We start from the raw sequence: 15,080 nt of genomic DNA on the forward strand, positions 1-15,080 counted from the left end.
TTTTGGAGAGAGATAAGTGGAGAATTAAGATAAGTGCTCTGAAAATAAAATACACATTCCATGTACTTTTGCGGGATTGGAATGTATTGTTACTGCCCACTTTGATGCCACAGCGGAGTAGAGTTCGTAAATGAAATTTACGATGTCCGGAATGCCTGCCGAATGCAAAGCAACGTCCGTCGAGAGTACAAAGTGAAAGAGTTGTATATGGATAGTAATAATTTTGCTACACAATTGTCTACTATAAATTATATTTTGCCACGAGACTCGTATGGAAAAACGCGAGAATCGCATCCCCGAAACAAAGCTGCTTGCTCTAACGTTCGTCACATAACGAACATCTTTTATTGCGATAAAACTGACTCATATCATTTACCGCGTCGTCACGTGTGAACTATACGTCAGTCCGTAAATTGATATAAGGACATGTATAACCGTGCGATATGAAAGCCCCTTTATTGCTCCATTCTCATCCCTATGACGTTCATACGTCTTTCTTCATACCGCCTGTGCACAAGGAGCATTTTGCTAGTATGGCGCCAAAACGAGAATATTCTCCTTAATACCTTCTTCCCCTTCAGCGACTCGGTGCTTGGTCTATTATCGAATTTCCGTGCGTATAATAACGAACTCGCTATTCATAAAGAGATCGTAAAGAAGTGAATACAAAATATATACATGGAAGGCATTACTTATAATTTAGGAATCCTTTGAGGAACGTAATAATTATTGCGTAATATGCTTTATAAAATGACTGCGTTGAAAAATTATCTTATTTAAGTTTGTTAATAATAATGTCTAAGTAATGAAAAAATGGACTATTGAAGTTTCTTTCATTTCTTTTGCAGATGTCACCGTCCAAGAGACAGTCTCTTTTCGTGGAGCTCCGGCTTCGATAACTTCACAGGATTCGTCAACTGGGGCTTCCTACTGCTAGGTATTGGTGGTATCCGGTTACTACTTGAAAATTTCATAAAGTGAGTACCTCGAATTGTCGATAATACTTCTCTCTTATCGAACGGACGCGGCAGATTTCATCGGGTCATATCCCGATGAATCTGTCAGTAATGTCTCGATCTATATAAAAATTTTTATGCGCGATATAATGTTGATAATGAAATCAACTAACGAAAATTTGTTAAGCTTTTATTTTTATTTTTATTAATAATGTAATAAAATTCTGGATTTATCTAGATTTTTGGAATTATATTTGAAAACTGATAAATATATGTATTTCATTTCTTAAATTAAATAAAATACAAACATTTATAAATAAAAAATTATTTTGTTATATAACGAGATAACGTGAAATGTTTTGAGTTTTTATAAGATATGTTATCTAAAATACTTCAGTAGAAAATTTTTAATCGTTCAAATCAAATGGATTTCGAGAAAAAAAAAAGATTTGAGGAATTACACGCTAAGTCTAATTGAATCGGATTTTACGATTACTTTAATAACATCTTGAGTTTTTTTTTAATCAAAGAATATAAATAAGAAAATAAACTTTAATTTTTACTAACAAGCATCTATATTAAATATATGATTTAGTTTTTATTCTTATTTTTTTATTTTTTGTAAATTAATTTTCTTCAAGTCTTTTTCAAATTATTTGCAAAAATGTATGGATGTATATTTAATTATGTACAGCCAAAAAAATGTGAGTGGTCAAGATACATTTAATTCGAGTTCGTAGTTTTGTTTTATAGCAATAAGCCTAAATGGCTGCGTAGATCAGTCATTCTTGCGAGAATGAAAAAAGAGAGTTCTGACAAGCAATAGCGTCATCAAGAAGTTGTTACTGGCTTTAGAGGCCAGAGTTAGAAGATGGTGTCTTTGCATGGGGTGGCAAACGATGGGAATACGATAGGGGAACAAAAGGCGATCAGAAGTGCCTCTATCGGTTTGATGGATGTGCTACCATAGCGATTGACGGCGTAGTACAAAAAGAATCGATTGCCGGCAAGCTGACAAAATTGAGTTTGTAGGTGTAACCGCTATAACGCGATTACTCGAGCTGTTCTTTAGGGATGGCCACGGATCGATCGTGTAAGTAGATGTTATTTGTAGTCTGCTCGATAACGTTTGTTGAGACAGCATGAGACAGGTTGTCAACCGGTAAGGTTGCATGATCTGTTTTGATGCGCTCATATTTCATCAAGAACACGTTGCAGAAAACAAATTTGATACCTTTGGAAAGCGAGAACTGTCATTGTTACGATAGTGCATATACGAGCATGTCATTCGATATTGGATTTAATAAGGTTAATAAATAAAAGAAAGATAATAAGAAAAGAAATGACACAGCGGATGATCAAAATATTGTCAGACAATCTGTTAAACTTGCGACGAGAGAAAATTACATTTTAGCTTAATATAACATGGTACGCGTACATAATATTGAATGTCTCATTTGCAAAATAGTTAGAGCAAGCTCGTCTCGTGAACGAGTTTAAATTTGATTTAAATTATTCTGTCACTTATTGGACGAGATAATTTATGATTATCATTCTGATAATTTGATTTATTTCAGCGCTCTTGTAAATTTATGTACCTTCTAATATGGATCATTCAATTGACTTATCAGGTCACAGGTCGTTACTTTCGCGATGCGCTGCCGGTGAAAGGAAGGAAGGGGAGTACGAGTAATAGCAAATTAATTTATGGATGGCAGGATGGAGCGGAACTGACCGTTCCTTGCCTTTCCCAATCGAATTAGCCGCTGTCTGCAGCGATGGCCACGAACGATGGTACTCTAGAATGTTCAAACAACTGAAATTTAAAAAATTGTTATATATTTTAATTGTAATGCTGCATAAATATGCACAAAATATACGTGCGTGTCTAAATTTTATATTAAAATAATAATGATTCTACGATAATAAGTATTCTACGATAATAAGTAGATTGAATCGAGATCGCATTGTCAGAGCTAATCATTTTCTTATGCGTATTGACGCTATTACTAGCCGCGCTACGCTTCCTTCTTGCAGGATATTGTCCTCAGAGAAGTAAGTTAGCTGCCTTCTTCTTCTGAGGACAAGAGAGAAGGGTAAACGTTGTCCATGAATAATTTCAACGAGATTTTTATCGCTGTTGTAAACTCTCGGCCTCGTCCGGTCGCTCTCGGGAGCGCGTAACAAAAATTTATCACGCTCGTTAAGCGTGGAAAAACTTTCGAGCGAACTTTTGCGACGTAATTGCTCGACGTAGCCCCGACACGCTTCATACGAGCTTGAAACAGGCGTAGTTATGAACGGCCAAAGACGTAAGCGATTATATTCGAATTGAAAGCATTCAATTGATATTTTCAATTTGCTATCTATTCGATTTTAAAATAGATAACGCTAAAATATTTTATTTACACAAAAATATAAATAAAATATTTTTTATATGATTAGTTTAATATTATCTGTATTAAAAAATATTATTTATTTTGATAAACTTAACGATTTTAATAAGATTTTCGCCAACCATTATTTTGACGTGAAATTTAGATTCATAGTTTAGACAGACATCTTCAGAGCTATAGATATTCAAGAGATTAGCGTGACACGTTTCCGATTAATACAGATATGTCTCTGGCGTTTCAATGCGCTCTGTATGATGTAACGTTTAATCGGCCAGATAATTTCGCGTACAATTGCATCACCGCTTAATTAACTTATCGGCGTTTCCGAATGAACACTTCGAAGGAATCGTAACTATTTAATGCAGTCTGCGTTCGACTGATTCGTTCTAGCCTGTAAAAAGACCTTTCTAGACTTGATTCGCGAAGAACAAGAACAAGCGGCGGCTGAATCTCGAGGATGAGGCTGTCGACACGATTTTGCTGCGATCGAGATTAATCGATGAGACGAAGGTGGGAAAGGGAAAAGAGTAGATTGGCGACTGAAAAAAAGCACGTCGGTAAGAAAACGGGTAGATGCTTCTCTGCGAAGTGAAAAAAGGCAGCGAGAGAGCTCAATTAATCGAACTCTCGACGAAAGACTTCCTCGCTATCGATAAAAGTCCGTGAAGATGAGTAAAGGAAGTTAGTGAAGTTTCTCCTCTCTTGTCTTTCGTATCTATGCGGATTGTTCGTAGAACTTTTTTTAAAGATCCACCATGCAATCGTAATTTATGCATTTAGAATCTAAATATGAATGCGCATTTATTGTATAGTACGATTTCATCAACTACCCTTACAGGATTTACATCCTGTTCTATTTATATGACTCATTTTTTAACATAAATAATTGCAGAAATTGTAACTTATGATATTTGAAAAGTTATTGTTTCGGAGTTATGTGAATTAGTGATAAAATTGAAGGAAGTAAAGAAAAGTAGAATAATTAATTTCTTCCTATCATAAATTTTTAATACATTGTTTTTAGATGCATTGTTAGAAAAGATTTTTTATTTTAAACAAATATTTAAAAATACTGACATTTTTAGGAATCATTATTTATGTTCAAATAACAAGTCTATGTGATAGTCAATTCGTAGTAATATTGTTAAATTTCATTCATATTTAAGATACATTAAAAATCAATGTTTCAAATATAGCATCGTTCTAACAATCACTTTTTCATCATCCGATTTTATGAATAATTTTCGCAAAGATTCATGCATCACATTAGAACGTAAAACTTAATCATATTAATCAAAATTATGGATTCCATTTCATATAATAGAATGAAATTAGAACTAATGTATATGTCGATTGATAATTTAATACTTCTTCATTGGATATATTAATGTCTCTTTATAAATCATATATGTATTTTCTAAATAGCTTGCTATTAAACAGAAAATAGCAAAACGCAAATCAATATCATAATGTAGGAAAATTATATAAATGTTACATAAATGATAATGGAATTGTGATAATGGAATTTAAACGTATGTCAATATTAAAATAATTAGAAATATTATATTTTACCTATAATTAAAATTTGTTACAGATTAAATAAATCGACCTTATATAATGAACTCTGAGATTGTTAATAAGCCGTGCTACATTTTATATCCAGATAAATATCAAAATAAATTTTAACCAACCCACGTCCACGATCCCTCCAGTGCTCCTTGAGAACAATCCATCTCGTTTCGCTGGGCCAATCCGACACTTGAAACGAGCCTTCAGCCTTTGCCATTAATTTCAAAGAAGAATCATCCTCGGCGTTCTTTACAATCATAAAAGCGAAAAAGACGTCTCGTTTCGCGCGATTTTATTAATATTTAATGCGAATCGTTCGCCCGCTCACATTTTCATCCAGGCCCGTCCCATATTGGCGCCATAACTCTTCCAATCTGGACCTCTGCGCACTCTCGCGCCCATCGAGAGTCACCCTCCCAGGACCCGACGTTCCCTCTCACCACGTTCGACGTGAAATTGGGGATTTTATCGTGACGCTGTATTAACGAACTCCGGCGGGCGAAGAACGAGCGTGGATTTAACGGGCGGATCAAGACGGCTATTCCCGTTGGGGAAGAAATTTAATATCGTTTCTGTTCACGTCGCGAAGCGATGAGTTTCGATAAGTGCGATATCCCTTTAACTTTCGAGTACTCGAAAAATGTTTTATGAGACTCATCCCGATTGTATGTATACGCGTATCGAAACGGGATCGGTTTAATCATCGGTACCGAACGATTGTTTTCTTTCTCATCGTTGAATCTTTTCATCTCGCTAAAATGAATATTTGAGCACGAATGGATTACCATTTTGTTTTTCCGTCGGCTCTGACTTTTATATTTGCTGTTAGAACGTAATAAAAATTTCAAAGCTTTAACTTTTCAAATATTTCACTGCATTTGATTTGACTTTGATAGACTTGTTTGATAATAAAATTGAATAAAATGATTAAAATTGATTGATTCTCTATAATTAAAATAATTTTTTATATTATTTAACGACCATTACGTAAGACAATAAGCCATGATTGACATAAATGTTACTACTTCGAAACCGAAGTAACCGAAACCGAAACTACCCGAAACTGGGTTTTGCATTATATATATGTGTATCTGACATATGTGAAGTTATTTTCATGAATTATCACCGATCGACTTGTCACACATCGCATTATACCTATTAATTATGAACGAGAATCGTATTTTTTTCCACGCTACTGTCCAATTACCGTAACTGCGTCAACATGACCGATAGCATTTCCGCAGAGAACTAGGTCGGTGATTGCGTTCTAATAAATATTGTCTATCTGTAACAACCACGCCCACTTGGAATACTTTAATTATTCGATCCATAAGCCTCGTTTATCATCGTTAACGAGCTTGTACGACCTGAAGTCATTATATGCACAGTACCACCTTTTTTTTGGCCGATACGCCTACTTTTGTGTATCTCGCGAAAAAATAATGTTCTCGATGGCTTAGATCGATATCATCGCGAATTGTATTTTTAGTCTAATATAACGATCAGATGTATTGGACGTATTTTTATGAACACGACATTGATAATAGCCGTCGAATACATTTGTCTATTTCGAAATAAATGGGAAGGTAATTTCCCAGCCACATGTTACAAATTATCATATGTTATACAAATTATCTTCACTCGCTATAATTTCGACTTTATCGCAATGATATTTATGGATGGAGCATATTAAATTTATGTAAATCCTATTTACATATTATATACTGCTTTTGTAATCAATATCGCTTTTTATAGAACAGACAAACATAACTTAATCGAGTTTAGCATATCCCATTTGTTTATTACGTTATCAGACGCGTCCTGTTTCTGCATAACTCCGTTTGATTTACGTGCAGAAATTAATGATTCGTGTGCGCGCAGAAAGTGCCATTTTACGAAATTGCCAATAAATAATCCGGCACAATTTAGTTAGGGGGAGCACCGTTTTTAATATTTTCCGACGTGCGGCCATCAAAATAAATCACAGATTCACATCAAGATCGCAGTCAATCACGGGACAGACGTTTTCTGCATTTCCATTGAGTCGACTTTTCAGAGAAATCGTTTTATTTCCTAGCATGAGCTTCCCTTTTACGTGGTGCGATGCGACAGTTATTATTTATTTCAAGAACAAAGAACGCGGACCTGTTCCCTTTATTTTCTTTTGTTCCTTTCTCAACCATCTCTGAAGAAGAGATCTTACCAGAGACAGACTATAATAATGAAGCATTTGCTCCTCGGTTTGCGTCACGCTTAATACACCAGTGATGAAAAACTAAAGATCATAATGGAAAACGTGCCGCATTTTATCTTATATTTATCCTCTCTTTGTGCTATTTATTTTATTTCTGTTATATAATGCGATGAGATATATTTAACAAGCATTATGCAGCTGCATATTATGCAGCTTGTTAAATATAAATAAATCTATTAATGTCTATTTTATTTTACGCATTTAATTTTAATATGTTTATCTCTTTCCACGTGTATATTATTTGTATATTATTTGTCATAGTTAATATTATATTAGCTTTGTTATCGTTTCTTCTTAATCGTTTCTTCTTATTATTTAAATGCAAATTATTACATGATATATTTTTACTGCTTGTGAAAGATATCTTGAAAAATTTATATATTTAAAATTCATTAAGAAAAAGTAAATAAAAGTAATGTTTAGTATTTCTTGTTTTATATTGCAGATATGGAATCAGAGTGGATCCTTGGCAGTGGTTCCTTTTTCTTAGTGGCAAGAACGATGGCGGCGAAGAATATCCTTCATTGTTGCTGATCTGCTGTAAGTGAAATTGCCGATATGTCATTTTACATTTGTTCGGCGGAAACGAAGCTGTCAATGCTCGTGGCCTCGATTACAAAGTGATCGACATTTATTATAAGACTCTTTCATTTTCTTGATAACGGAAGTGTGTCAATTGGAAAATTATTGATAGCTCTTTTTATTATTTAAAAGCTTGACGTCTTTATATCTTTTTGAAGTTTTTACAATAATAAAGTTATTTTTGAATAAAAATATTAAGAACTAACAATGTAAATGGACTTTATTAAGTTGCAACAATATAAGCAACAATATAACACAGAAACAAGAAATTATTTAAATACAATAAGAAAATTATTAAATTACTCAATAAGTAAATTTGTATTGTTTAAAAGAGATTATTTTATATGTATATATAATATACATATGTACATGTATATAATATACTAAATTCCTGTGCGTATGTAATTATACGAGTATGAATACTAGAGAGGATCTACTCGCGAGATGGATCTACTCGCGAGAATTTAAAATGAAACGTTCATGAGCTCAAAATTGTTTTTTGCTATAGAAAGACCTATAAAATCGAGCTGCATCTGCGAGAAAAGGATAGCTATATATGCCAGGTTCTAAATTCTACTTTTATTGTCGCGAATCGCGGTCCTGGTTGAATTCTCTAGTATCCGCGGTAATTCAATTTCGCTGTTTCCCAGACGGTTACGCTTTTTTTATTCACTCTGTACATAATGTGAATATCCATCTAGTATCTGTGCTCCTGAGAATAGCTATAATGACGCATACTATTTTATCCCTGGAGGATAATGGACGAAAGAGACAGGAACGGAACGTACGTCTGTCAGAAACATCGTGAAGATAATAAATAACGCTCGGAGAATTCAAAGTCGAACTCTATCTTCTCTTGGCAGTCAACTACAGATAACGCCCGAGCAGAAGATAGAAATTAATAAAAAAATAAAAAAATCGGAGGGAAATGCATTAAGAGGGTTTGTGGCGAAATGAAGTGAGGAGTGCACGGGGTAACGTCGGTGGCGCTGATATGAGATGGGAGGAAAAATGAAGTCTGTTTCTGTTTGGCTACCCAGCTTTTATTTTAGTTATCTCGTTACGGTCCGCGCATTGCAAAATTACAAAAAGGTAGAAACAATTTGGCGGAGTAATTCCCCATCTCCCAACAATTCATCGATTCTGAATATTCTCTAGGTGTTTATTACAGGAACGGCAATTATTGCGAGCATTTTTGCAATGCAGTATAATTTGCTTCTACATCTCTGATGCTGGAATTAAGAGACGAATTTTATCTTTTCCGTAATTTAATTTGGTTTAATTTATAGTATGCTTGCTACTAGAATTATTATTTTATTTTATAAGTGCCAATATTTATAATTTCTATTTTGTCATATATATACTACCACATAGCAAACAATAGCAAGCTTTTGTTTAATTAAGTTAAACAAATGTAAATATATGGAATATAAAAGTTTATTCGAGAATAATATATTTATGCTGATACTTAAATTTTACAATTTACATAATAATGTTTCATGTAACCTATGATAATGTCACGCAACATCCGGTAGAATTCTAGCTCGTTAGATGCAACGTTTTTAGTCTAGACTTTTAAAGTGGGTTGAAACTCAATGGGTCTCGCGTGAAATATAAATTCCGAGGCATACAAGACATCGTCCTTTAAACAGCGAACATATTCTTCGCGTATTGTCCCCTTAGTGCCGTGCAGTGCGCTCGCTTGTTGCGTTTTCATCCGAGATTGCAACGCCATAACTTACATATGTGCGACACTTACGTACATGTGCAATTTTAAGTGCGGGTTGCACGCACGATGGTTGCAAATCAGGCATTTTAACTGAAGGACCGTGAAAAATTTCAAAATATTAATAACATAAGAGTAGAAAGATATATAATTAATAACCCAATTTTCTTTTTCTATTGATTAAAAACCAATAAAATTTTAAAAGATTTAAAGAGTCGTTTTACATATCATACAATATTTAATATTATTTTGCTGTAATATTATTAGAAACATAATATTTGATTTTTTATATCTTTATTTTCGCTTTTATGACGGAAAAATAAAGCATCATCCACTGTTTTTCTTTTCATTATTAAGAACATTGTGTTTGAAGGGATATTATTTTTGTTTTTAATTCTAAGAAAGAATTCTTGTATAATTTCTAAGCTGTTATTTTCCAAACAGTTTCAATCCCCGTTGCAAATTGAACGTTGGGAGGCTTGTGTCGGCCAAGCCGCCATGGAAGGTTGCATCATTTACACATAAGGGAACGTAATGCTCATGGGAAACTACGGCTAATAGCTCCCGTATTTTAGAATCTGCGCCGTCGCTCCTTCCAACGGGATGCTAAACTCGTTTTCTTTTTACAACCCCACGGTCTTATTTCTGCCTACCCTGCACGCGGCAGATAGGGTTTCGGTTGGGAATGTTGCGTCCCACCTATTCTCGGCGCGACCCTTCGCATAATAATTTTTATAGCGAACGAGTTGAAATTACTTTTTAAACACGAGATGTCTCATGGCGATCGTTTCGCGATTAATTATTTTGCGTCGGACATTTACTGAATTAGATTTATTATGCAGAAAAAGGATGTATTCTTGCTTCATTCATACATACATATAACGAGAATCTATGCTCTTTATTTTAGCATCATTAAAACTTTTCATTACATATGCACATCATTTATCAACCAAAATGACGACATCAACTATTACGGCTGATTTCGGTTACATGTACAACATGCAGGAACACCAAACTAATAAAGCTGAGCAGTTGATTACGAATCAGAATATCTCTATATTAATTTACACGCTTCTATGTACAGGTGATATAAACAGGTATATTAAATATAGTATTATATCTATTTGATAAATATTTAGTGATAATATTAGAGGCTTTTTACATATTTGAGGCTTTTTACAACATACATTTATTTGTATATACATTTATTGTAAATATACATTTATTTGTAAAAATATACATTTTTACATTTATACATTTATTTTAAAATACATTTATTTGTAAAAATACATTTATTTGTAAAAATAAATAAAGCTAAAGATGATACTTCAAATCATTATTCACACTGTCGGAACTATTAATTTATTAGATTAGAGATAGACTATCTACTTTCAATGAAATAAATTATTGGAATTTGAATGGACTTGATTAAGCCAAGTCTTTTCAGATTTATAAAAATAGATTTCCACGCTGATGATTTATTTTCTAAATTGAATAAATCATCACCGGGAAAATTTCAGTTCAATTTCGTGACGATTGAGGATGACAAATGCAGGTCTGCTGCATTTATTCGAAATAGAAACACGCTGATTTAAAAATAACGTTGCGGTAAATGCGACACAAGAATATAGAATAAGAAAAGAAAAAATAGCGTAATAAATATATCAGGTTCATCTTCCGTTCTTCGAATTTTTGTCCCTGGGAGGGTTTCCAAGGTGAGGAAATGGGACCTTTCCGGTGTACGCATAGGGACGTCCGTTCAGCGGTTTTCCGGAAGTTCCGAGACGGGAAGTTCCAGGGTAACTTAAAGTTAACTGTAACTCAATACTCGTAGCCCCCACGTTGCATAACGAGTCTAGGACTAAATGTGAAAGGATATGCCGACTAGCCACCTCCGACCATCTAGCTAACCGCCGTGATAGTTCACCCGCGAGAGAGGGTTTGTTCTCCTAACGTCTGCAACATTGTCGGCACCACGCCGTAGTATATATCTTACTCTCGGTTCGCCGAATGTTAAATCCAGCGAGATTTGCATGTCGTGTCTGTGGATTTCGCGCGCCAAGCGCTAGAAACAACTACGTTGTGGTAAAGCAATTAACGATGTCCACTGTAACTGTCAATCCTCCTGTACCATTTGTTGTAATGGCATTTCGCGAAAGAGTCTATTACTGAAATATGCGGAATGATTTCCGTTGCGAGAAAGTTTATTTTAAATCATTTATATATCCGTATTATATTGCTTTATATTATGACTAGAATAGATATTATATTCCTCATATTTAATAATTTTTCATAATTACTACGTTAAATTACTCGAAAATGTTATTTAGTAATTATATTACATGTAAATATTTTGATAATTTATCTTTTTTTCTTTAATTTCCTTTCTAAATTCACACAGAATAATTCATATCGTTTCACGTAGGTCGTTTTAAACGGGTTTACATTCAACGGGTAATATTCAAAACAATTATCTCTTCTTTTATCGTCTTTTATCCAAACCGTTATCAAAATTATACAAGCACAGTGAAAAAGTTTCATGAGATGTGAAATTTTAAAAGGACTTACGCGACTGAAACGAGTGCTGGCCAGAATGAGAGAATTCATGCGATAGGGATCGCTTTCGCGTTAATTTCGAAAGGCGAGTATCCGGGCCAAGTTTTCACGCTGGGTGTGATGTTGTATGTTTTGCCGTTCGCGATGGTCATTAAAGCGCAGAATGGAAAATGGAGGAATGGGTCGTCGTATGAATTACTTAATCCGCGCACGAGCAGCACGGGGCGCAAGTAATCGAATCAAATGCAAGATTGCTCTCGTGAAATCCCTTCGCACGCATTTCCTATTTGCGCATTCCTCCGTTTATTGCCTATGCGCTCGGCCTAGCTAAACGCAGATTTATTACAAATGTGCATGGACCGAACCATTATGGGTTCTTTTTTTTACTCTTTGTACTCGTGCGCTTCTAATTAGAGACCTTAGCCACTTCGCATACCATTACCATCTTTCCGCATGATTTTATTCTCGTTACAAAAATTGCAGGCAGAAAAAGAGCATCAACATAGAATATAATGGTATCATTAGCGTATTTCGCTGGAATTTGGTTAAGATTAAAAATTATAATTTTACGTACTTTATTAAGAGAAATATACATTTATAATTTATTGATTTACTAAAAGGAATCGAGCAAGGATTCGTAGAACTCTATTATTGATTGTATAAATAATTAATCATTTTTGGATGATATTGAAAGATTATTTTGACCATTGGCAACACAGAGGTAGTTGGAATATGAAAAATTCAGCTTCTCGGAAATCACAGAGAAACTCCGGACAGCGAAAAGTAGATAGAATTCCGTAATTTCTACACAATTCCGGATGAGATTTTCTTCCGCAGTAATTTTGTAAAAGAAGAGTTTAAAAGGCAGAAATAAAAATAAATATTGAAATTACTTGTGTTTGAAACATTTGTTACGTTGATTATGTCTTACGTAACGAATATAAATCGTTTCATGATCTCGCTTAAATTAAACTGCATAGAATAAGTCAGAATATTATAAGTTTTTTTTTTATGACGATTATGAGATTTAGAGATAAAAGGCTCCGAAACGTCATTCTGTGCCGCAATCGTTTTAGAATTGCGTTTATAAATCTCTTCTGTGTGTTGCCTGAAGACGAAAACAGGGTAGCGTCGGTTAAAGCTCGCGGAAGCCGTTTGGGTGGCGGCGCGAGCCCACTCCTGGATTAAGGAGATATAAAGAAAGATAGAGTGGAAAAAGGACTCGATGGCAAGGGGGTGGGAAGTGGAGGCCGGAGAGTGAAAAGAAAGAGTGAAAGAAAGACGGCGCGGTGTATACGTATATCTATATAGAAAGCCAGCTAAAATCGGAAGACGGGGTATGAAAAGAGGCGATTTTCCGTCCACGACTTATGTTACCTTTTTATTATCAGTCGGTAGTAGGGATGGATGATTTTTTTCAAAAATATCGATTTTTTGGATCGATTTAGATCGGACACTTAAAAATCGATTCATCAAAGAAATCGAAGATCGATCTTTTTATCTAATTTTACAAAGGCTGCGTTTCGAAATTCACTGCCAGTACTGAAAATCTATATAAAGGTTTGCGACATAAGATAGTATTGCGTTACCAAAGACAAAGACTTAGGTCATCAAACGTTATCTTAATTATAAGTTATCCATTCTGTTAAGAACTAAAATAAAAATAAAATCTGAATATGATATTCTATTGTTGTCGATGCCTACAATCGATAAATATATTAAAGCTTAAAGCCTATTCAAAATTAAATTTGTATAGATGCTATACACATATACGAAAAGTCAATTAACGCGTGTGGAATCTTATATTTTTATAGAATCGATTCACTGGATTAATCTGTAAGAATTGAAACTGTAAGATCGATCTAAAAAATCGAGAATCGAATACAAAAGAATCGATTCTTCGAAAGATCGATTCAAGATCACTCATCTTTAGTCGGTGCTGCCGGTTACCATCGCCACCCGGAGGCATCGTCGCGAGTGGCCTCAACCTCGCACGTCGAGTGCTAATTACGAATAATTATGAGTGCTAATTAAGGCTCTCCTTTGTCGTCTTGGCGCACAGTTACGCGTCAACGTGCGACACACGCGCGCAGTTTTATACCCAATATAAAACCCGTTTTTTAACGCCTGAAGTGTCATAAAAATGATTGCTTTAAAAATCGCTAAAAAAAACCCATTCAAGATTATATTGAACATTTTGCAAGCGATATAATAGCCGCTCCACTTTTCGCGTAATTAAAGTAGACATGATTTGTATAATGCCAAGTCAACGTATCATTTTTTTTTTTTTTTTTTTTTTTAATTGAACTTTTACTCGCGCTCGAATTTCTAGCGATAGAATATAGCCAGTAATTGAACGTAAATAAAGCGGAAATAATACTGACTTATTGAAAGAAGTACATCTCGCGACAATCTTCGCGTTAACTTTAATTACTGTATTAGCGAGGAGGGTTGAGGAGGACGCTGCAAAATAAGACGCATCACTCCGCCGGTGTCCGGCGTTTATCAAACTTTCATGAAACGCGTCGAAAGAATGTCGCCAACTCGATGTCAGAATCTAATTAAGATCCGCCCCAGCGGGATTTGATTCTCTCTTTCTTTCCCATCTTCGCCATCTCAAGCGACGAGCTCTCGCGAGCTGCGCCGTGTAACTGGGCGTCCTCTCGTCCGACGCGGCAGCTCGCAGCCGTCCGAGAGAGCTTCAGGAGAGATAGGAAAGACTCACCGTGGAAAAAATAAAAGTCTTAATTAGCGGCTGAGATCGGAGAAGTGCTCGAGGGTGGAGGTCGATTACCTTCGAGCCCGGTGGATGCCGGTGCACGCTCGCCATCATTGTCCATCTCATACTGACATTCGCTCGCATCCTATGCTCCTCCACGCTCCTCCTTTTTCCTTTTTTCATTTTTACTCTCTTTTCCTCCTCTCCCCGATGAGACCTCGGAAAAATTTCATCCCGTTAACGCGATGGCTTCGTCGTTATGTGGCAGATTACCGCAATCCGTTAAGACACCACCCTTGCTCCGCGCGAAATATGTGTCGCA

At 35.1% G+C, this 15,080-nt stretch overlaps 1 protein-coding gene and 1 long non-coding RNA gene across 2 annotated transcripts in view; both read left to right on the top strand.

The window, feature by feature from the left end:
• The window catches only part of mdy (diacylglycerol O-acyltransferase), a 95,439-nt gene that overhangs the window by 14,783 nt on the left and 65,576 nt on the right, over positions 1-15,080 (top strand). The window contains exons 2-3 of the mRNA XM_011632441.3: positions 849-977; positions 7,621-7,715. Coding sequence (XP_011630743.1) covers positions 849-977; positions 7,621-7,715 — 224 coding nt within the window. The remainder of the gene's footprint in view (positions 1-848; positions 978-7,620; positions 7,716-15,080) is intronic.
• On the top strand, positions 996-2,885 carry LOC112552288 (uncharacterized). Its single transcript, XR_003096547.2, has 3 exons — positions 996-2,049; positions 2,175-2,384; positions 2,588-2,885. It is a non-coding gene; the product is annotated as an uncharacterized LOC112552288 (long non-coding RNA).

This window comes from Pogonomyrmex barbatus, unplaced genomic scaffold (genome assembly GCF_055798465.1).
Source record: "Pogonomyrmex barbatus isolate J1 unplaced genomic scaffold, ASM5579846v1 scaffold6, whole genome shotgun sequence".
Classification (NCBI taxonomy): Eukaryota; Metazoa; Arthropoda; class Insecta; order Hymenoptera; family Formicidae; genus Pogonomyrmex; species Pogonomyrmex barbatus.